The sequence below is a fragment of the Artibeus jamaicensis genome, unplaced genomic scaffold (assembly GCF_021234435.1).
Source record: "Artibeus jamaicensis isolate MK-2021 breed Jamaican fruit bat unplaced genomic scaffold, CSHL_Jam_final scaffold_537, whole genome shotgun sequence".
NCBI lineage: Eukaryota > Metazoa > Chordata > Mammalia > Chiroptera > Phyllostomidae > Artibeus > Artibeus jamaicensis.
The window spans coordinates 26,147,885-26,171,464 of record NW_026522047.1 but is presented as its reverse complement, the minus strand read 5'-3'; the positions used below and the strand labels follow the sequence as shown (position 1 = coordinate 26,171,464).

Here is a 23,580-nt window from a genome sequence, read left to right as displayed (position 1 = left end):
TATTTAATATATATTTAAATATATTTAATATATTTTAAAATGCATTTAATATATTTATATTACATATAACATAAATATTATACTTAAATATTGTATAAAACTTATGTAATCTTTGAAGAAAATTGATTACAACAATATCATTGAAATAAACAAAGATGATTAGATAAATATCTTGTGGGGTAAATTAAAATTATAATTACAGACCTTAAATATATTAAATATGTGACATTTATGGAATTCTGGGTAAATACATAGTTTATAATTTAGTTAAGTTTGCTTATCTTCAAATAAATTACAAAGCAGAATAATAGGACAAAGAAAGGCAGGAGACACCTTAACAGGACAATCACTGCAGTGGGTCGTAAACTTAGTGTCTGGAATTTCTAGCAGTCACTAGTGTACACTGTCTGAAGAAATATTCATGCAGAAAATAATATAATGTCTTTAAAACAATTTGACTCCAAGTTAATAGAGGTTAACTTCTTAGAACATATTTCTAAAGAAACTGCATGAACTCAGCAGACAAATTAGGTTGTATGAGCATTTTATAAGCATTCGATGAGTTACATTTTTTAAAATTGCTTAAAACAGGGAATGGTAGAAATATACACACATACACACGTGTATATATACACATATGTACACACATTTTTAAAGCGTTTTTTGCTAAACAGAGAGATGCATCTTCAAAGTTAAGAACTTTATATTTGACTCAGATTGAAGCAGCATGCAGCAGCCATATGGTCTATTTACTCTTTTTAATGAAGAAAAACAATATGTTTGTGCCTACAGTGTTGAAGAACAAACACTTAATATGTCCCTTCAGACATTCTTCATCAAATATTGGAATCCTCAGCAGGCCAATGACAAGTTCTACAGTGAATTCTAATATGTCTCTTATACTGCTTCACGTGCTCATAATACATTGATTAAAATGAATCCCACGTTGCTTTTGATTTGCTTTTAGAAACAGCAAGCACTGTCCTGGGCTCTCGGTGGCAAAACTGTGAAAACAGATTCTCAGTCTGCCAAATTCTCATGCTATTATCAGTAGGGTCACCTGTAACTGGGTTAAAAAAGATGACTGAGATTTTCTTCCCTAAAGTCCTTTGTATTTTAGCTCCAGTACAGTGTCATGATAGAGAGACCAGATTTCTCTATTACGCACGCAGTAACAGTTTTGATGTCAAATTAAAAACAATTTTCATGAAAGAATTTCAGTTTATGCACAAAAGAACTGGCTATCTTAAATTAAAAAGTGTTCTGATAGTCCCAAGAAGATGGATTAAGTGAATGCTGTATGTCTGATTTGTTGTGAGTCATCCTATGGAATAGGATTATTTTGCACTGACCAACTCAAAGTTAGCCTAAAGTATCTTTTACTGTATTTTTCCTGAAATATTTTTCCTTCTGTCTTAATTATGAAAGTAGTACTTATTTTATAAAAAAAACACACATTAGTCTCTTTGTTTCCCTTGCATTGGAAGAAAGGGAATGGCAGGTTCTGCTTAAAATGACATCATAAATGTAGATGTTTTGTTGTCAACTCTCCATGATACTCACTTACTAGTCTACGTTTTCTGAAAATCTTGATCCATATGTTTCTAGTTATTAGAATTTACCTGCCTGTTTCCAAAATATTTTTCAGATAAACTAAGGAAAGTCATGGTATTCTGAATATTATACATTAAGAATCAGTTCAATGTTATATTTAAAGGGAGGAAAATATAATGAAATCAGAAAAATGTCTCAAGTTATCCACAGGCCTTTTTTTCCTATAGTAACTGATATGCTTCTTACCTAGCTCTTTTAAAACTCCTGCTCACAATACTACCTGTTTTTAAATCTCTCACCTCCCAGGAGACTAAAGCTGCCTCTGTTGAGACAGTGCCAGTCCTGCTTTTAAATGCCTGTCAGTTTGGGAACCACATTCTTTGTCATCATGTTAAAAAAGGAAAGTTAAGGCAGGAAGAGGGGGCATCAATATCTAAGACTGGGTAAGGAAAGCAAAAAGGTGCCCCCCCCACCAATTAAAATTAAGAATCTGGAGTTACTGGACTTATTATTATTATTATTTAATAGTGTTTTTTAATAAACATTTTATTTATCTATCTTTAGAGGGGAAGGAGAGAGGGAGAGAAATATCAATGTATGGTTGCCTCTCATGAGTCCCCTGCTGGGAACTGGCCTGCAACCCAGGCATGTGCCCTGACTGGGAATCAAACCTCGATTGTCTGGTTCACAGGCCTGCATTCAATCCACTGAGCTACACCAGTCAGGGCTGGAGGTACTATTTTAACAGATTGTCTTCTTTATTTGAAACAGTATTACTACAACTGGGAGGTGAATCACTACTTCAGATTACTACAATGGAGAAACAAATGCTGGTGCATCAAAAAGGAATGCACTGCCCTGGTTTCCTCCAGTCTTATCTGTCCTCTCTCTCCTTCCCTGTCCCAATCCGCACACAATTCAGATTCTGTATTAATAAGAGAGAACTTGCCAGCTGCTCTTTAGTCCCCCGGTTGTCAACACTGAATAAAGAGCAGAACGAAAAGCAGACATCAGTGATACTCTAGCAGCTGTAATTACTGGCACAGAGAAAAAGTGAATAGGGTCAGAGATGCTCAGCAGAGAAGTGACGGGGAGAGCAGAGAAACCCGGCCAAGTAGCAGCAGTACAGCCAACCATCGTGGTGAGATGCACCCGGGGAACTGAACGGTGGGGGCATTTCCAGCTGCACTTCTCGGATATCACCGAGACTCCATACACGTGTAACCCTTAATTGTTGCTCACGCTTGAAAAATAAACTCTCTGAACCTGAAAATAGCTTGCTGTTAAATATGAATATAAAACACCCAGTTCGTAACTCTTGACTCGTCCCATAGTTAGCATATGATACTACCACTACTCATTTTTACCTGTTTACATGATTTTATCCATTGTTCAACATATTTTTAAAACATTAAAGCTAATAATTATTGACCCTGAATAATAATCATGGTAATCAGAAGAAACAGTCAGTTAGCCCTCATTATGTGCTAGACACTGTGCCAAGTGTTTTAGAGCATTAGATCCACTAAAATTGCATTTCTACAAATGTCTCTAATTGAGTTCACTTCTATTTTCACTTAATCTAAAAAAGCAAAATAAAACAAGCATGTGTTAAAAATATAAGTGGTTAGGCAAATAACCTGGAGTAAAATAATGTTCTAAAAACAAACCGATGAGCAGTGCACGCGCTTGTGTAAGTGTAACACAGAATGTGTTCAGACCAGGCTGTGGGGTCCGAATTCTCTCTCGGGCCAGCACTGCCCCAACTGGGAAATGCTGCATGGGGTGAAGGTTGCTCAGGAGGCCGCAAAAGCATGGAGATGCCAGTAGACTGTTTTGTATCTATCATTATATTGGTTGCTGCAGACAAAAGACAGTTTGCTTCACAGAAGTTCCAATAATCTGATGAACCAAGTAATGATATCTTTTGGGAAATGCCAGTATGCCAAGTAACTCTTCGAAAGCTGGGTAAAGGAAGATGGTAAAATGTCACATCGAATGCTCACACTAATTGCATTAGGGCAGCCTTCTGTCATGATTTTCCACAATCTGTGGTCCATTTTGAGATTAAGTGTTGGGCGTTCAAGCTGGTAATGAAAAAAATCCTACCCAGGCAATGAAAAAAGAATCAAAATGCAAATGTCTTCTATATGTTAACAATAAATTTTAGCCAAAAATGCTTATTGTCATATAATAATATGAATAAACACTAAATAATGAATATGTAGAAATTTTACCTTTGCAGGAACACAGCATGTAAATTACTCCTAATTTGACTTTTTCTATTTATGCAGTTCAAGGCCTCCCTTAATCTGGATCTATTTAACAGTTCATTCTTACCAATGTGTGACAAATTCCCAGCCAATAATTTTGATGATTACATATTATACAAAGTTAATGACATCCACATGGACTTCATGAGTCTTACCCAGGGTTAAAATACCTTCAGGTCTCTAGCTGTGGAAGTATGGATACACAATATAACATCTCAAATGTCATCACCTCAGTACAGACTGCGCAACTCAGTTGGAATTTGATCCGTGTCTGCAATCTTATCACACTTGGCTTGAAATTTAGAATTACAGGAAAATGGTATCTAGGCACTTGGCGGGTAAGGGGTTAGCTAATGTCACACACATTTAAATTCCATAAATCAAATTACAGCTGTAGTAAAAAAGTATTTAAATTAAATTAGGTTGCCATGAAAAAATAGAAGTAATTAAAAGTCAAATTAAAAAGTAATGATAAATTATGGCAAAGTATCAGGTACATGGCAAATTCTTCCTAAATCATTTCTGATTGTATGGTAAGTCAGTTTCTCTACTACTGGTGATTGCTGGCTTCTATAGCACATGCAAAATCAACTCTTATGGACGACAGCAAGTGTTTTCCAAAGGGTGGAGAACTGACTTTTCTACTAGCAATGTATGATTTCCCGTTTTTCCAAAGATCATTAAGTCTTAGTATCATGCAGCTTTTTAACTGTTAGCGTTCTGTTGAATATGAAATGGCATTTCTCTGTGGTTAAAGGTGCACTCCAGTGATAACTGATGACGACCTCACACTGAATGCTAATGAAGGTTAGCATCATTTCACAATATATATTGGCACTTCATTGTTCCTAATTACTGAAAAGTCTCAATGAATCTACGAGCTAGTTTTAAAAATTATTATTATTATTGTTTCCCTTACATCTATCTGTCTATCATGTATCTATTCATCTAGCCATGATACTGAGTTCTTGTCAGTTTTTTTGCACTGAAAATATCTTGAGGGTAAATATGTATGACTAAAACTTAATTTTAATGTTATCATACTGTTTTATTTTATGTTTATTCTGCCTTTGAACATACCCTTAAAATTATATTCTAATATTAACATTAGTATAATTACTTGAGAAAAAAATAAATCAATCAATAAAAATAATGTTAATATTTATTTTTCATTCACTGAATATTATTCAATAGAGAGATTATACTAAAACATTTTTTAATTATTTATTTATTTATCTATCTTTAGAGGGGAAGGAGAGAGGGAGAGAAACATCAATGTATGATTGCCTCTCATGCTTCCCCTGCTGGGAACTGGCCTGCAATCCAGACATGTGCCCTGACTGGGAATTGAACCGCGATCTTCTGGTTGGAAGGCCTGTGCTCAATCCACTGAGCTACATGAGCCAGGGCCTAAAAACATTTTAAATAACAGTGAACAATTCCTATTTCTTTAGAAAGCCCCCAAATTATATAATATTTCTCTCAGACATCTCAAGATTAGTAAGCTTATTATAAAATATACTTGGAATAGTGAGACTCATGTCGTGATTAATCATGACTGATAAGTATTTAATTCTTACATACATATAGTCTTCACTTAAATATTATAATAATTAAGTTAGAAAGTAACATGTTTTTCCTTTAGTCTATAGTATAATCTCAGTCTTTTGAATCTAAACTGCATTAAAAAACACATTCTGACTTTCTACTAGGACATGTTTGAGATAAAAGAGAAATATTTTATTCGGTTATAGTTTATTTATTACTAAAGTCTCCCTATTGCCAAATTATTTCTAAAACTTTTAATATTATATACACCAGAGTTTAATATAAAGCTATGCATTAAAATAGGGGAAATATATTAAAATCAGCACACAATTTTACTGTATAAAATAGAAAAGTTTTAATAGATTCCATGTTTAACAATATTTCATATGCAATGTTACATTTTATATGTAACACAAATATGGAATGTGCATAAAGTTGGAAATGAAAGCAAACAAAGAGGCAGAGAAATAAAGTGTCCGACTCACTCTCTGGTATATTTATTTCACTATCGGCTACATTAGAAATCAGAAATCTGGGTGAACAAAGCACGGTAGGACACACAGATGTATCATCTGTGCTCTTTGCACAGAGCTGATAGCAATGTGTGGCATAAGTTAGACCACAACATTCTAAGAAGGCACCTCACTTCAGCCCTTCCCTCCAGAGCAGGCATTTGAAAGACAGGTTAGTTTTATCATCTCTTCTTACACTTACATTATTTTCTGACTCCATTCCTATGTAAGAAAATCATGGAGTGGTAGAAATTCTAAATTATTTAAATCTAAGTACACAGTTATTTTACAAAATATTCATCAAGTTTAAGACCTCTGGAATCATGGAATCTTAAATCGATTTCTAACACTTTCTCCTGTAACCACCAACAAGATGTTCATATTCAGATTTTCTAAAAAGTTTCATAAAAGTATTATACTTAACACTGTCAGTCTATAAGCTTATTTAGTTTGCATGTCAGAAGTAACATAAATAAAATGTCATCATAACTTGCCTAAATTTATTTTAAAATAAATCAGAAATATTAGCATTGTATACTATGAGATGAGATAGTAATATTCCCCTGAAGGTAAATAATGTCTTGCAGACAAAATGTAGGCAATAAATCAAAAGTTAAAAAAAAAAGCTTTGAGTCTTATTCCATTTTGTATGCAATAGAAATGCCTGATTGCTTATGATTATTATTAACCAGTAAATTCCATGGCATTCAGATTACAGAGCAAGTTTTACTATTGTGCAAAAATGTCAATGTCTTAAAAACAGATCTATTTAATGGCTTTGAAAAGGGTGTTATTTAGTATATAGCCTTCAGATATGGAAATCACGAGGCAGATAATTTCAGTGTTTTCTGGGTCAAGAGATGAAAAGATTTATGGAATAAGTTACTTCACAGCATGTGAAAATACCATTGGCCAAACTGAGAGCATGGGTATTAGAATTTATCATAAATAATGAAAGCTTATAAAATAATAAATGCTTATCTTGTATTGTGAACCTTGACATGAATTTGAATATCCTAAGTTTATTTTATTTCATAATAAGCTCATAAATGTGTAAATGTGATAAACATTAAATATATATTTTTTGCTTTTCAAAAAAACTGAAAGTCTTTAATCTAAAATGTTTTTTAATATAACTCCACTATCAAATAATATTCAGTGAATGTGAGGTAAAGATTAACCATATTTTTAATTTAATTTATTTCATTTTTTTCCTCAAGTGTTTACTTTTATTTGGTTCTTTTTTATTCCGGCACTTAGCTTATAACTATCAGATGAAAATCTCACTCCACCTATCATGTCCACACCTTATCTTTAACCACGGATTTTTCTAATTTCTAATTAGAAAAATTAAGAATTTTTGCATCTCACGCTGGCCGAGTGTAAAAAATTCTGATAAATGGACTGCTGTGCTTCTCTTTACCTACAGCTTTTTGCAGACGGTGCTACTAGTTGATTTCTACTGTCTTTTTAGCCTCAGTAAACGTTAACATCATACTTAAATAATAGCATTACGTCTACATAATTGCTCTTTTAAAATAGGCATTTTCTCCATTTTGAAAAATAAGAAGTGAATGAAGACTGCAGAGGTTAATTACTTTGTCTACATTACCAAAATATATTCTATCTCCAAAGTTGGTGCCAACATATTCAAACTGCCTTTACACATGGAAAGGTCAGGTTGTACCTATTTTAAGACCCTTTCCTCTACTTCTAAAATAGGCAAATACTCTTTTTAGCATTTATATATCTTTTGAAATATTAAGGTACAAATGGCTACATTTTAGCATACTTCTAAATTGTGTATTATGAATTATACATATTGCATTTTATAATAATTATTAATATATATGAGCAAAATAAACTGTTCACCTAGTAATTTAAATACTTTTTAAAAGAATCTTACAATTACCTTTATTTCATTACAAACAATATTAATTCATTGAAGTTAATCCTTTGAGTAAGGATTGTTGCAAAGCCCAGTATTTCCAAATGTAATACAGCCTGTGACAATGCTTTAAAAAATGTCGTATATGCCATTATAATATATTTTGACATTATATTCCATATGAGCAAGAAACTAGTTTAATCGTATTCCTTACTGAAATCTTAGCAAGTGTGATATAATCCATGCCCTGTGCTTAATGCAGCCAGTGGCTTAAAAGCTTTCGATAGTAGCCTGTATACACACCACTTTTCATTTACCTTAATCTTGAAGATGAACTATTATCACCTGGGAATTGACTTCCCTTGGGAATGGAAATGTATCAAGGGCTTATGCTGTGTGCAAGATGTTTTCAAATACATAACATTTACTCTATCTGAAACACCTTACATCTCTCACATCATCTTCTCCTACTCCCTGTTACAAGCCCCACAACAATCCCCTATGGCCCATCTCTACTCTTCCTTACATTTCAATCCTCCCTGTATATCACCCCATTAAATCTTAGTTATTAAACCCTATCTCCAATGTAACTGCAGGAATATATTATTTTGAAGCACTTTTCTGTGCTTCAATTTGTCACATGAGAAAACATCCAGTGAGGTCTGTTGACAAAGCTGGGCACCATAACTCAAGGTTTTCCAATTCAAAGATTAGAATACAAGCAAAATGTAAACTCCTTAGTCATATGATGCTTTGCATGAATCATTCATTCGACAGCATCTTATTGCTGGGAAATGTAGTGTAAGAAAAAAATGCAGTTGATATTATCGTGATTGCTCTGTTAGGTAGAAAATAGCTGGATGATTACTCCCAAGCTGTAGTTAAACAAAATAAGTCTGTGTTGTGTCATTTAGCCCGAAATTTGTAAATCTTTCCCCATTTTTATTGCTATCTACATGGAATTCAATACCTCTTTCTCTTCATTTTTTGAAGATAAAACAGAAGAAAAGCACAGTACATAGAAAATTTAAAAATATAATAGGGATATAATCCTGGCTGGGTAGTTCAATTAGAGTGTTGCCCCAATATGCCAAGGTTGCCAGTTCAATCTCTCATCACAACACATACAAGAAGCAACCAGTGAAGGCAAGAATAAGTGGAACAACAAGTAGATTCTCTCTCTCTCTCAATCTCTTCCCTCTTTCTTCTTTCTCCAAAAAAAATTAAAAATCAATAAAGTAAGAATATAAATTCACCAAGATAGTTTTGTTTTGACTATAACAAACATTGGCCCTGACAAAAAGTTCATCCTTTATTAAAAATATCTTAATAGCTATATTTAAATAAATAAATATATGTGTGTATATATATGTATATATACATATATATATATTCTAATCAGCTGAGTCAATTTTTTAAATGTGAAGAGAAATAATGATGTTTTATATTTGGATATATAATAACAGAAGTTCATATCCTCACATCCGTCTAATATCTCTCTCTATCATCTGTCTTTTCATTTATCTCTATATACCAATCTCTGTTTCTATCTATATGTATCATTCATGTTCAAAACTCTTTGATTTCTAACAATGACCTGATTTTCCAGGCTTTTAAAAATATTGTTCGTCAATGTTTCTAGTAGTAAATAAGTAATTCTTTTCATAAAATAAACATGAATAGAAGAAGAGCTTCTTTATGTTTCACACTGTGGAGAATGCTTTATAATATCTGTACAGAAATCCATTAGTGAATTAAAATTTATTCCATATTGCAGATAAGAAAAGCAAGGCTCAGAAAGGTTTTATAATAGCCTCCAACCACAGGACTATTTTGTGGTGGAAAAAAATAATTCTAACTCAGGTTTTGCCCCAAAGTTCATGCTCTTCTATGATACAACCCTGCATTTATAGATGTGCATTGCATCCCATTGCAATTACAATGAACAAAGACCTCTGAGATAATTTTTTGGTGTATATGGACAAGTCAATACATTTTTTAATATGTACAAATAAAAGTGAAGTCATCATTGATGGGTCCATGACTGTTTTCTTGGCTTTTAAAAAATATCTATCAAAATAAATATGTGCCTTGTGTAATTAATATTGGTCTTTGCCTGCAGAATTTCTCGAGGAGAACCCAGAGCAATCCTTAAGACTTGAAGGACCAAGGCCACAGTTTTCCCTAATGTGATCTCCACCCGACTTTGGCTTTGGTTTTGCTACATAGAACTCTGACAGCTTACTGAGTTCTTGGAAACACCTCGGAAACTGTCTTCTATTACATAGATAAGCTTACATTTTCAGTTTATTTTCTCATGTAGCTATTAGTATTCTACTCAGTTGGATTATTTTTAGTATTACTCTCATTTTAGTTGTGTGCATAAATTTCTAAAAATGGGCACTTTCAGATCAACAATCATATATGCGACATGCTCTTAATAGCCAGTGTGGCAAATTGTATGGGGAAACTTAAAAATTAAAGGCTTTTATTTAAATGACAGGTGAATTTGTTATTTAAAAGACACAGTGTCTGCATGTCTATAAAAAGGTAGAATATAAACAAAAATTTGTAATGCTTGAGAGTTCTGGGTTACAAATAAAATTTATTAATTTCATTGTCAAGACTAATTCCATGAAGCTTTTCCCATGTTTTCTTAAAAAAGTTTTACAGATTCATGTATTATGTTATTTTTGTGTGTGTGTTTGTAAGACAGGGATCTAATTGCTTGCTTTTACAGGTGGATACTCAGTTTGCTGGCACCATTTCTCAAAAAGATTCTCTTTTCTCCAATGTGTATTCTGGCACCCTTGTCAAAGATCAGTTGCCTATGTATTTGGGGTGTATTTGTGGGCTCTCTATTCTGTCCCATTGGTCCATATGTCTGTCTTTATGTCAGTATCATTCTGTTTTAATTGCTAGAGAGTTGTAACTTATTTTGAAATAAGGAAGTGTGTTGCCTCTAGGTTTGTTCATTTTTCTCATGGTCACTTTGGATATTTGTTGTTCCATATGAATTTTATGACTATATTTCTATTTCTCTAAAAAGATGCCACTGGGATTTTTATGGAAAGAGCATTGAACCATAGATTGCTTTGGTATTATGGGCATTTTAACAATATTAATTCTTCTAACCCCTAAACAAAGAATGTCTTTCTACTTTTTGATGTCTTCAATTTATTTCATGAATGTATTATATATTTTTTCAGTGTACAAGACTTTTACCTCCTTGGTTAAGGTTATTTCCAAATATTTTATTTGTTTGATGCTATTGTAAATGGGATTGCTTTTTTAAGTGCCTCTTAGACAAAAATTGAATAGACATTTCTCCAAAGAAGACATACGAATGGTCAACAATATATGAAAAGGCATTCCACATCACTAATTATTATGGATGGAAATCAAAACCACAATAAGATATCATCTCATACATGTTAGGATGGTTATTACCAAAATAACAAAAGATAAGAGTCATGGCTTGGTTGCATAGAAATTGGAACCTTTGCACTGTGTTGGTGGGCATATACAATGGTGGAGCCACTATGGACAACTTTATGAAAGTTCCTCAAAAAATTTAAAAAAAAATAAAACTGCTGCATGTTCCAGCAATCCCACTTCTAGGTACATATCCAAAAATATTGAGTTAAGGATCAAAGAGATACTTGCATTCACATGTTCCTTGAAACAACATTTATAATAGCCAAAATATAGAAACAATGCAGATATCTATCAAAAAACAAATGAACACGAAAATGTTGTCTACGTATATAACAGAATGTTATTCAGCCTTAGAAAGAAGCAAATCATATTTGTGACAACAGAATGGACCTGGCAGACATCATGCTAACTGAAACAACCCAGGCACAGGTCAGATACTGTGTAATTGCACCTACATGAGGTATCCCAAAGAGTCAACTTCATAGAAACAAAAACTAGGGTGGTGGTTGTCAGGAGATGGGGGAAGGGAGAAATGGAGAGCTGCTCCAGGAGTGTAGAGTTACAGTTAAACAAGACGCAGAAGCTCAGGAGATCCGCTGTGTAACTCAGTGCCTACAGGTAACAACAGTACAGCTTTGTGCACTTAAAGGTTATTAAGAGAGTAGAGCACATGTTGTAGTCTTACCTAAATAAATAAATTTAATAAAATTTAATTCATTAGTTTTCACTCTTATGCTAGAAAATGTCACATAATTTAAATACAGAAGTAATGCCCATAAATATTTTATGTCTAGACTTAGGAAAAATATCTATAAATATTTTACTCGTATTGTTTCTTAAAAGGTAACTGCAAATTTTGTATAACTGTAGTAATTCCTGTACCACTATATCTAAGAAAAATATTAATTCTGATTTTTAAAGCATACTACTAACATATAATCTCAAAGCTAATTTAAAGTGTTATGTTGACCTCTAAAAGTTTAAAGTGATAGTAAAATAAATTGAAAACATAATTTCAGAAACTGTTTATAATTAAACTAACATGTTCATATGATTAAATATATCACTAAATTATATTAAACATTCTTTTATAGTTTTTCTCAAGTTTCCATGTTAGTTTGGAATGATTGATTAATTCAAGGAGTTATGACAAGGTTTTTTAATGTTGTAAATAGGGAATACATTGAAAAATACATGACTGCTATTAAAAGAAAATCAGAATGCAGAGTTGAAACTAAATGTCTCACAAACAATATCATAAAGAACAAAGAAAACTAAAACCTTCAATTACTTGTTACCCTAAAATTAGTTTTTAACAGGAACTGAATATCAAATTAGTATATTACAGAAATATCTAGAGTATAGTAAAAAAATACGGTAGAATTTATACAGGTCATTAAATCCAGCTTTCTTTCCTCTTTTTTCTACACTAAGTATTTTCTTTCTAAATATTTGCTTGTAATGACGATGCCCTAACAAGACCAAATATAGAAAAAGATAACTTGATAGTCAAAAAGATAAGATCCTTCTTCCTCATTGGATCTACTTATACCTAAGTGCAGTCAATGACTTTAAAACAAATAAGAAGCTTCCTGGGTCAATGCATTAGCCTTGTTCAAAAACTGGGTTTGGAGAACTGGGCAGGACAATCTGGTGGGATTTCAAAACATCCAAACCCAGTAGAAATTTAGATTGGGTGTCAACAGATATAACAAATTAGCAGAGCAAGGAGAGGTCATTCCAAGTACAGCTGACCCTTAAACAACACAGGTTTGACTGCAGGGTCAACTTATAGGTGGATTTTTTTCAACAAATACTGTAAATGTATTTTTGCTTCCTTATGACTTTCTTTATAACATTTTCTTTTCTGTAGCTTTCTTTATTGTAAGAACACAGAATATAACACATATACGAAGTATGTAAATTGTTTACCTTAGTGGTTAAATTTTAGAGGATTCAAAAGTTATATGCAAGTTTTCAAATATGCCTAGGGTCAGAGTCCTTAAACCCCATCTTGCTCAAGGGTCCACTGCCCATCAAAACTTAGTTTCCAAACGGCCATTCTGTGATATGTGTGAACCAGGAGAAGTGTCTGTGGGCTTGCCTATGGAGAGCTCACTTGATTAATGCTATTATAGTACTAGGAGTTCTGAGCAATTCAGTTGCAACCAAAAATTCATCTTCAGCATCTCAACAATCCGTATCCCTCTCACCAAGTCATATTTTAACTTAAAAAAGTTATTTTTTTTATTACTTCATGATCCAGCCAGAAGACATGTAGAGTGATGACAAAGGATGCTTAGCACTAAATGAGAAATGGCTGAGCTGGTGCCAGGACAGTGAGTATCTCACTGTGGCAGTAACCACCGTGTCTGCTGTAGGGTCACCTTGCTCTACAGCCAGTGGACCACTAACTGTCATGCAACTAACAGAAAAAAAAAGATGTGAATTTGATAAATCAATAGGATGTGCCTTAGCTATATTTCAAGACCTTAAATTCCCCAAGTCTTTGGGTGAGATATTTGGCAAGGCATTTAAATTCCCTTATGAGCAAATGAAAAGACAGTACTTGAAACATGTACACTTGCAAAAGAAAGAGAATAATTGTAGTGTTATTTTAAAATTTTTCCAAGCTTGCTTTTAAAATTTAAATATACTTTTAATATTTCAAGGTTCATATCTTTTCTACATAGGACATTTTTAATGGATTATTCATTTCACAGAGTTTTCTGGTTCTCTGGCTTTTTGAAAGAAGCTTGATTGTAAAGTTAAGTATCGTGTGTGTGTGTGGGGGGGTACATACGAGTCTTTCTAGCAGAATCTTCCACAAAAAGAGAAGAGATGTCTTCATCCACTCCTGCTTCATTCTTTGCGATACAAGTGTATGCTCCTGTGTCTTCATAGCGCACGTTGCTTATATGGACCTCACTGCCATTTGCTGCAAACAGAAAGCAGGTGCAACTTGTAAACTACCACTTCCGTTTTGGTACAGTGCTTTACGATTACACAGTCAAACAGTTCTCTTAGCGTGTCCTAATTAAACTATTTCCTTCTGACCTCCACGTTTTGGAGGCATGCCAACATATTCCAAAAGCATCCCAGTGTTTCATAAACTGTGCTGTCACTTTATTAGAGAGTCTAATACCCAATATCAAAGCACACACTTTATATTTTACATTCATTTTCTATCACCTACATTACATAAGAAGTATTTCACATTGGAAACTATAACTGTAATATATATATTTATTTATTTTTGAAATTAATTAATTAAATTTTAAAAAATAATTATGTGTTTCTTTGAGTGCTTTTTCTGCCAAGACATTTTTTATGTTCTATGGATTCCTTTTATTTTATTTTTTAAAAGATTTTATTTATTCATCTTTAGAGGGGAAGGGAAGGAGAGAAGTATCAATGTAAGGTTGCCTCTCATGTGACCCCTGCTGGGAACTGGCCTGCAACCCAGGCATGTGCCCTGACTGGGAATGGAACCGCAATACTCTGGTTCACAGGCCTGCGATCAATCCACTGAGCTACTATATATTTATTTTTAATGTTTGGAATCTACTTTGCCTTAAGCTTTCACAAAAGTTTTATATAATACCAATATGGTTAATTTACAGAAGCATACATATAAAAGTTTTCATAAAGAAATTAACTGAACTATACTATGCAAGCATAATATGATAATATGATTGTCACTTATCAAATTTGTTATTAAGTCCATACTAATATCTGGTATTATTAGGTAAGAAGGACAAGAAGGTGATAACACATAATTTGTCTGTAAGATTTTTGTCTTCCATAAATACACCTAAAGTAAAAAATATTGCAATATGGAAATTGGTGTAGTTAATATGTAAACAAAGAATTAAAGTAATGATAGCCCATTTTTAGATCTTGTAAAATCATATTTTAAGCTAACCCCTGCATAATGAGCTGCATTCCCCAGTGTGGAAACCAAGATATAATTAACCATTTAACATATTGGCAATATATAAGATGCTTTCACATATACTATTTCTTAATTTATCTCAAATACATATTTAATTTTTAGATGAAGGATCTGAGACTCAGGATGATTTTATGCAAGGCACCCAACTCAAAGGTAAAGGCTAGACTCCTGCGCTATCAGACTCTAAAGTTCAGTTTTTGTTCTGCTGATTTGTTTATGCTCTTTTCCCTCTTCTCTTCTCCTTTTTTCTTTTCTTTCCTTTCTTTTCCTTTCTCTTTTCTTTTTTTGTAATGTGTCTCCGTGCGTGTGTTTGCATGTGGATGTTCCATGTTACCCAGTCACAAGAACAACACGTGCAGTAGAAGGGAACATGGCTATTTATGACAAGGGACAAAATAATCATTTGGCTTCTTGGGGAAATAAGGTGGAACATCATTGGGAAAAGATCCTGAATGCCATTCCTAGGGATCTGAATGGGGTAGAGAGAGGTGGTGAGTATCTGAGGAGACACCATTGTTATGGACAGCTGAACCCCTTTCTCAGTTCATAAACATTACTGCACACCTCCATTCCCCCATTCTTGGTTGGGAACCACTTGTCCAAAACATAGGTTGGCAATATTTCCCTTTTCTATTGCTCTTGTTTTTTCTGTGAAAGGCCAGATAGTAAATATTTTAGGCTTTGTGGGTGGTACAGTCTCCGTGGCAACTATTCACCCCTGCTAAAGAAACCATAGATAATATTTTTAAAAGTAAGCATGGCTTGCTCTAAAAACGAAAGAAAAAGCAAAAAAAATTGCTTTATGTACAAAAATAGGCAGCTTTCCAGATTTGGCCAGTGGGTCTTACTTTGCAGCTCCCTGCTCTAAAAGATAGGAAGTGAGTGATGCATTTAAGCCTGTATCAGCTTCCTGCTTTATGTCTCCAAAGAACAAGATTTTCTTTCAAGTCCCATGCTTAACCTAAATTCCCTAGAGTTTTTGGAACATCAAGTCAATGTATTCCATCTTTAAATTCTCTTTTCTCAATATTCTTATATGTTCTCCTAACCTATATGTTCCATTCTCCTTCCCTCCTTCCCTACAAAATCTAGCATTTTTAGATGTTTCCTACTTTATTGCCAGAACTACCAAATCCCTCATCCATTTATCATCCTGACCCATATACCTTACTAATCTCCAGAACTGGGACGAGCTGACAAGCCGCTGCACCTGGTGTCGCTGCACCTAGGTTTGTGAGTAAATAATGAGACCGCGGCATTAGCAAATTCACAAATTTGCATCTTCACAGCTTTCAATTTGCAGACTGTTCAATGCCTTCTGTATTCATTTCACTTGACCTTTACAGTTAGATGGCTTTCATGTCCCTGCTCCACTTTTATTTCAAATCTTTACTCTTTGTTGTTTCACTTTATGAAACTAACTTCTCACAACTCCAAGTAAGTGACCTTGACCTTTAAATCATAAAGTGCATAGAAGTAATTAGGAAATCCAAAGCATTTCACAATATCAACTTGTATCAAATAATCATATTATACCTTAAACTTACACAATGTTATACACTGATTATGTTTCAATAAAAACCTGAAAAAAGGAACATAAACCCAAAGCATCCTGTTTCCATCTACATCTTCATCTTTATTTACTTCTCAAAATAAATTTTCTGTTTCTTTCCAAGGCAAATCTCCCCTCTTTTTCTGTTGGTTTCTATAACTCTTTGTTCATCTCCCCCTCTTCCATTCCCTACAAATCTTTATCTTTACCAATAGTACCTCAAACTGATAAATTGTCCAAAGAGAAACAAGTATCTCCATCAGTCCTAACCTTTCCAACAGCAATACTATCTCCTCTATCTTTCCTCCTTTCAAAACATGTAAAGAGATTTTCATGTTTTTTACCTCCTTTTCATTTCTAAACTCATTGAAGACTGATTGCTACTAATACTGTTTTTTTCCCTAATTGTCACAAGGACAATAAATAACCTAACCCATAACATATTTTAAAGACCTTCCTTGACCTTTGCATTCATTGAACATTATTAAACTATTTTTCCATTTCTAGTTTTTTTTTACGTAGTATCACCTTGTTCTCCTGCATCGTTGCTCATTTTTAGTCTCTTGTGTTATTTATATTGATCTGCTTGTCAATAAAATATTTCTGCTTTCCCAGGATTGTACTTCCTGTCTTTAACATATTATTCCATCTGCTGCCAGTTATTCAGTTAGTGCCCAGACCTGGACTTCAAATAAAAATGCTAAATAAGCATCTAATGAATAAATGAATAATTAATAACTATGGTGTTTAGTAACATGTCATTGCATATAAAGCCACATGGAGTTTCATACTCCTATACACCCAGCTTTTTCTCTTAGGTTGTTCTCCTTATTCACTTTTTATTATTTGCCATATATTCTCAAAATTTTACCTTTTTTAACCTTGCTTTTAAAATGACAATAACTATTTTATAAGGGTTCCCACTCTTTCAGTGTTGAGTCTGGAGGGTAACCATTTCCCTAAATTTGCTTCCTATATATTCCTGGAAATAAAGATATATTCTTATGGTTTACTACTATTAAATTAGCATGAAATGACACAAAAACTAATAAACTTCCTCCACTTTAATTCCTGTTAATCAGATCAATCTCCTCAGATTATAAAAAGCAAGATAAAATCAGTAGATGTAAACTTGTAAACTTGTTGGGGCTACTTATATCAATGGAGAGATTTCTAGGATTCAGGTTTTAAAGGTCAAAAATGCTTTTATATGCATCATTTTTGACGTACAAAAAATTAATAAGCAAATGTTTCAAGACTTATTTTAAAGTACTGATAAAACATATTTACTGTTAAAATAGAATAAAAGTGTATGCTTATAAAAAATTTTTTAAATGAAAATATACTTATTTTGGAAAATATGAATTGAAGGAATTTAAAGGTATGGACGAAAGAATAGAAGGCCACACCATTATGATCAAGGAAAGTGCTACTCTTGATAATAGAAATAAAATTTGTATGTTTTCTTACTAGTATAGTCAACCTGTATGCAAATGTTTTTTCATTATTTAGACTATTTGACATTGCAAAGATTGTCTGTTTCTGTTTTCACTTAATGTGTATTTATGACTATAATTGGTATAATATTAATAATTAATTATGTATACACACTAAAATATTAGAACATGTAAATATTTCATATATTAGAATACAATAATTTAATGATCTAAAGCAATGTAAATGTAAAACATTTAGTAACATTTTAATTTTTTCTCCCTTCATTTACAAAATATACTCAAAGCATTCCCTAAAGAATTTCTATATTATTGACACCCTGTATAACATATATTTTAATCTACAATTTAAACATTTAAATAGTTACATCAGAACTGGATTCTATGAGAAGATCCAATTATTCTGTTCAGCATATCTGCTGCAATTCAGAGGATACATATTTTAAAAAATACATAATTTAATATTTTACTTCTCACCCAAATAATGATTAATCATTACGATAAGACTATTATTTAAAACATTAAAAATATTTAAATACTTCATTACAAATATAATGTCAAGTACAACCACATTTTTTTCATAGTCCTGCCATTTTGTTGACCTTAAGATTCATTTCCTTTTATTTTAATCAAATAATGTAAAGACAAATTTTGAGTATAAGATTTTACACTATCAAGCAGAAAGCACCTTGAAGAGTGAGTTGTTTGGACAGCTTTGGTGTGAGGTCCACCCCATTCTTCAGCCAGCCCAGCTGCGGGTCCGGTATGCCCTCCGCATGGCACCTCAGACTCGCTGTGACCCCAGGCTCACGAGCCTGACTCTCCGGGTGCACCCGGATCACTGGAGGAACTGAATGAAGAAATGGAAGAAGAAGTGAATTAAAATCAATATTTGATTCTCTAAAACAAAAAATTGCAATATGATAAAATAGAAGTGATATATTTTAATGATGGAGCATATTTTTATAGATCTTAGTTTCCAAATTTTATTATCTACTAAAACATACCAGAGATCTTTGGCTGAAGAGACTATTCTGAGACTATCGTAGGGTAAAATGTAAGCTGAGCCAAGGATATCTTGCTTCAATAATTTAAAAAGTCTTCAAAAGTGATAAAATGTATATTTCAAAAAGACATCATGTGTACATAGGTTGAAAGAATTAACTTGTAAGATAGTAAGAATTGGTGAAAACTATTATTGATAAGATGACAATACTCCAAAACTGGTATCTAGATACAATTTAATGCCTATCAAAATCCAACTGCATTTTTGCAGAACTGGAAGAGCCACTCCTCAGATTCATATGTATAGAGTTACAAGGGGCCTTGAAAAGCCAAAACAATGGTGAAAAAAGAACAAAACAGGAGACCTCCTACCTCTCAACTTTCAAACATACTACAAGGCTTGAGTAATCTTATAACATTTAAAGAAATTTAATATATAAAAAACTTTATTAAAAAAAACTAGAATTTTCCCCAAACTAAAGAAAAAATAGCATCAATCTTATATAACCTTTTCTAGAAAATTGAAAGGGGAGGGGTTGCGTTTCTGTGCAAATCTTTACAAATCTTTTGATCTTTAAGACAGAACAAATTGTTGGATGTAAGATGGATAAGATGAGAAATTCTCCTCATTTTACATGTGGGTTGATTTAATGACACATGGGCAATGTGATGGTTTGTGACATACAACATTCGTCCATAAAAGGTACTGCAGCATCCTCCTAGCTCTGTGTTGGATCACTTGCTCTTGGAAAAGTCAGCTGCCATGTCATAAAGATATGCAACCAGTCATATCGAGATACTCATGTATCAAGCGAGAGAGAAAAGCCCCACGCCAGCAGCCAGAAAGCAACAAATGGCCAAGTGAGTGAGCCATCTTGGAAGTCCTCCAGCCCCAATTAAGCTTTCAGATGATGGCAGCCCTAGCCAATATGTGAAATTCAACCTCGGGGAGGAACTCATACCAGAACCACATAGCTAAGCTGTTCTCAAATTTTTTATCTTAGTTCTCTATTATCTCAAATCTCTATTTTGTTGTTATCTCATAAGATAGTAAATGTTTGGCTATCTCATAAGATAGTTATTATATCCCCATACCTAGCTGAGTGACTAAAGAACCTTAGAGCAAGGAGAGAAGTCCATAGGATGTGTGTTACAGGAGTATCACACCTAGCTCTTATTCACACTCACATTTCAGTATTTGCTCTTTAGAATAACCATGAAAGCCTATGTGCCTGACATTTGCTTGAATAAGACTATGACTTAGTAAACAAGTAAAAACTCTAGATTCAGTTGAAGAATATTCTGCAGGAGCTATCTTCGCAAAAGACAATGGAAAGAAGTCTTATTTGCCTGGGCCATTATGCACTTTTCTTAAGGTATATAGTTTGAACTACCTTATGTCTTTTATTTTTGCTCATTAGAACCCCAGTGAAAAATGCAAGGAAGGGAACCAATGTGAGACTCTCTTTAGGGTCACATATCCAGCCAATAGTTAATTGACCACTTTTCTTTTGAGTGACTATCAGAGACATTCTGTACACAAATTCGATTGATTAATGAATAAGTGTTGGTTTTCCAGAGTTACTGAAATAAAAGCAATGCAAACCAAGATCCTAGTTAAAGTCATCAGGTGAGGAGGACAGTGTGTCTACCACCCCACTGGCTTCTTAATTCTCTCCGTTGGCTATATTCTAGATAGAGATCTTAAACTACATGATTGTCAACTAGAACACAGACAAGGGGGGAAGAAGGAGATCCTCAGAAGGGTCCAATAATCTTTTGAGTCTGCAGCTGAGACTTTTCCTTGTATATTGCCTTTAATAGTTCTGGGGCATAAAAATAGTAAACTTCCAAAGCTTTGAGTGTCAAAGCTTCCCCTTCCCCTTCTCCTAAACACAAACACACTAACAAACATCCACAACAATGATCAGGGTGAAACTAATATTTCTTCCCCCCTTGATGACTACTCTAATAGTTTATTTTGAAATGTCAAAGGCATTTTCAAAAATAGTTCTTAATATTTTTGTAGCTGTCTTCCTGGTAATATAGAGCATATGTTTAGGCTCATCTGAGAGATCCAGCACAGAACAGTTTTTATAACAATTTACTATATAGAAAGTACAAATAAATAACTTTTAAAAGAGATTTTTTAATGTATTTCCAGCAAACCCACATTTATTATAAGATTGGGAGAAGAGACTCTTTCAAATACTCAGACTTAATTTCTAATTTCTTAACAACCTGGGAGTTAGGAGATGAGCTTTTTAAAAAGAGATATTTAATAAAAGAGAGTATGTCTTGCCATAAAACATATAGCTGAAGGATCAATGCTTCTTGTAAAATTCTGTAGAATAGCAAAAAATTGAGACAACTTAAATATATTTGAAAATTAGTTTGAAGGAAGCACATTAATCAATTTAATGATAATAATGGATTTGACATCATTCATATTAGAAAACATAAATATTTTATTAGTCACACATATTATCATTGATACTCCCCAAAGGCAAACTTTTTAAATAAAAGTTCAGTTTCTTCCAGCATTCTTAGCTGTTTCTATATTATTGAGGTACTTGCACATAAACTAAAAACAGTGGTCAATCAATAATTTTTAATATATTTAATTTTTATACCCAAATAGAAAATATATGTTTTTAAAAACAAAAATAATGCCATATAATATGCATCTTACTTAGTATATTGGTATCAAATGGTTACCTGAAAAATCTCTCAAACACATAGAATTGAAGAATAAGTGATTGGCATAATAACTATTTAATTTCAGTGACAAGCTACACATTTAAAAGTAGGTTCTTTTTCCCAGGATACATATTATGAAATATAAATGAGGATTGATGGCGGGCTGAATTAAAAAGTCAATAATCCCCCAGAGAACACTTCAAGACATTTGTTAAGTCATTTTTAGTTAGGAAGTGCACGCTATGAACTTGTCTTTCCTTCCTATTGGCAGTGCATAGAAAGAGAACCTCGTGAAGGACACCTAAGGGTTTTCATATTGGATTTAGAATCCAATTTGTGTGCAGTATCATGAAAATCCTTAAACAAGGCTCCTACTATTTATCGTAAGCAAAAGGTGATATTTAAAAATAAGTGGCACTGTACTCTGAAAATTTCCTAATGACGTCTAGTGTCACTAAACTAACTCAGGAAGCATTTTAAAACTAGTTGGCTTTAAAACTAGTTGGCTAGTTGATGAAATATTATCAAGTAAGGTCAAGTGATATTAATATTAAATAATATATCATGTGTGTTTATGTAAAAACATTTAAATAGTTGGTTGATATTACATATTATTCCATTTTATTCTATGAAATATAACCAAGTAAGTTGCTGTCAGTTAAGATAAAGGAAATACAAGATGTAAATACATACATTTTATTCATGAATAAAATTTAAGAAAAGTATAAAATCTGACTTATTTGAGTTTTAAGATAACAATTTACAAATATTTACTGAGTGACTTCTGCATGTAGTCCATAGCACTCGGTGACTCTCTCTCTCTCAGTTGCTCCCTTTTATGTATTAAACTGTTGTGTGACTGCTCAGTTCAGGTTTTGAAATGAGCCAAATGAACAATTGCAAAAAATGTATTCTTGGCCTAAATTGTCTTATATGGTATTGATTATAAAATAAATGACCTCATAGAAATATATACTTAGAATCTAATATAATTTCTGAATTAGGCTTTTAGCAGTAATGTACAAGGTATATTTGATATATTTGAAAAGTTATAATTAAAATATAAAGACTAAAATGTCATTGGTGCATTTATAGTATTTTGGAGGGCATTAATAATTCACTTCAAATAGATGTTGCTTCTCAAGGAAGCTGAACTACTTGTTTTCTATCACCTGGTTAAAGTAAACAATATAACCATGTGACAAAATAAACTAACAGGATCACATTTAATGTATTTAATAGTTTGTAGATCATAAACTCTAAATAATTAGATACAGTACATGGAGAACTAGTTGATCTCAGAATACACACATAAGGCTCATGCTCTTTAACTAGTTACAGAAATTTGAAATGAACATGGGGTTCTGATCTGATACTAATAATATTAAGTTGCGAAACCAAAAAAGTAGATAAGCTAAAGAAAATAAAATATAATTAGCATAGTTATACTTTCCTAGATCTTTCTTTCTCCAAACTTAGGGTTTTGTATAGAATCAGTTGTAAATATTTCTCAGTTCAAAACCCAGGAAGTATTTAATAATAATAATAATACCAACAACAGCTATGGAACTGGGTGAAGGTAGTACATATATTTCTTGAAGGTCCATAATAATTTTATTGTACTCTAATAAATCAGTGCTTTTTCTCAGTATTGGGAGGGATCTAGTGTAAGGCTTTTAATATAATAACTCCTCTAATCAA

General features: G+C 32.9%; 1 protein-coding gene across 4 annotated transcripts in view; it reads right to left on the bottom strand.

Annotated features, from left to right (window-relative positions):
- FSTL5 (follistatin like 5) overlaps positions 1–23,580 on the bottom strand; it is a 542,536-nt gene that overhangs the window by 84,205 nt on the left and 434,751 nt on the right. For all 4 annotated transcript variants that reach the window (XM_053658143.1, XM_053658145.1, XM_053658144.1 and 1 more), the window contains exons 9-10: positions 18,863–19,024; positions 14,017–14,151 (exon numbers count right to left, since the gene is read on the bottom strand). In XM_053658143.1, coding sequence (XP_053514118.1) covers positions 14,017–14,151; positions 18,863–19,024 — 297 coding nt within the window. The remainder of the gene's footprint in view (positions 1–14,016; positions 14,152–18,862; positions 19,025–23,580) is intronic.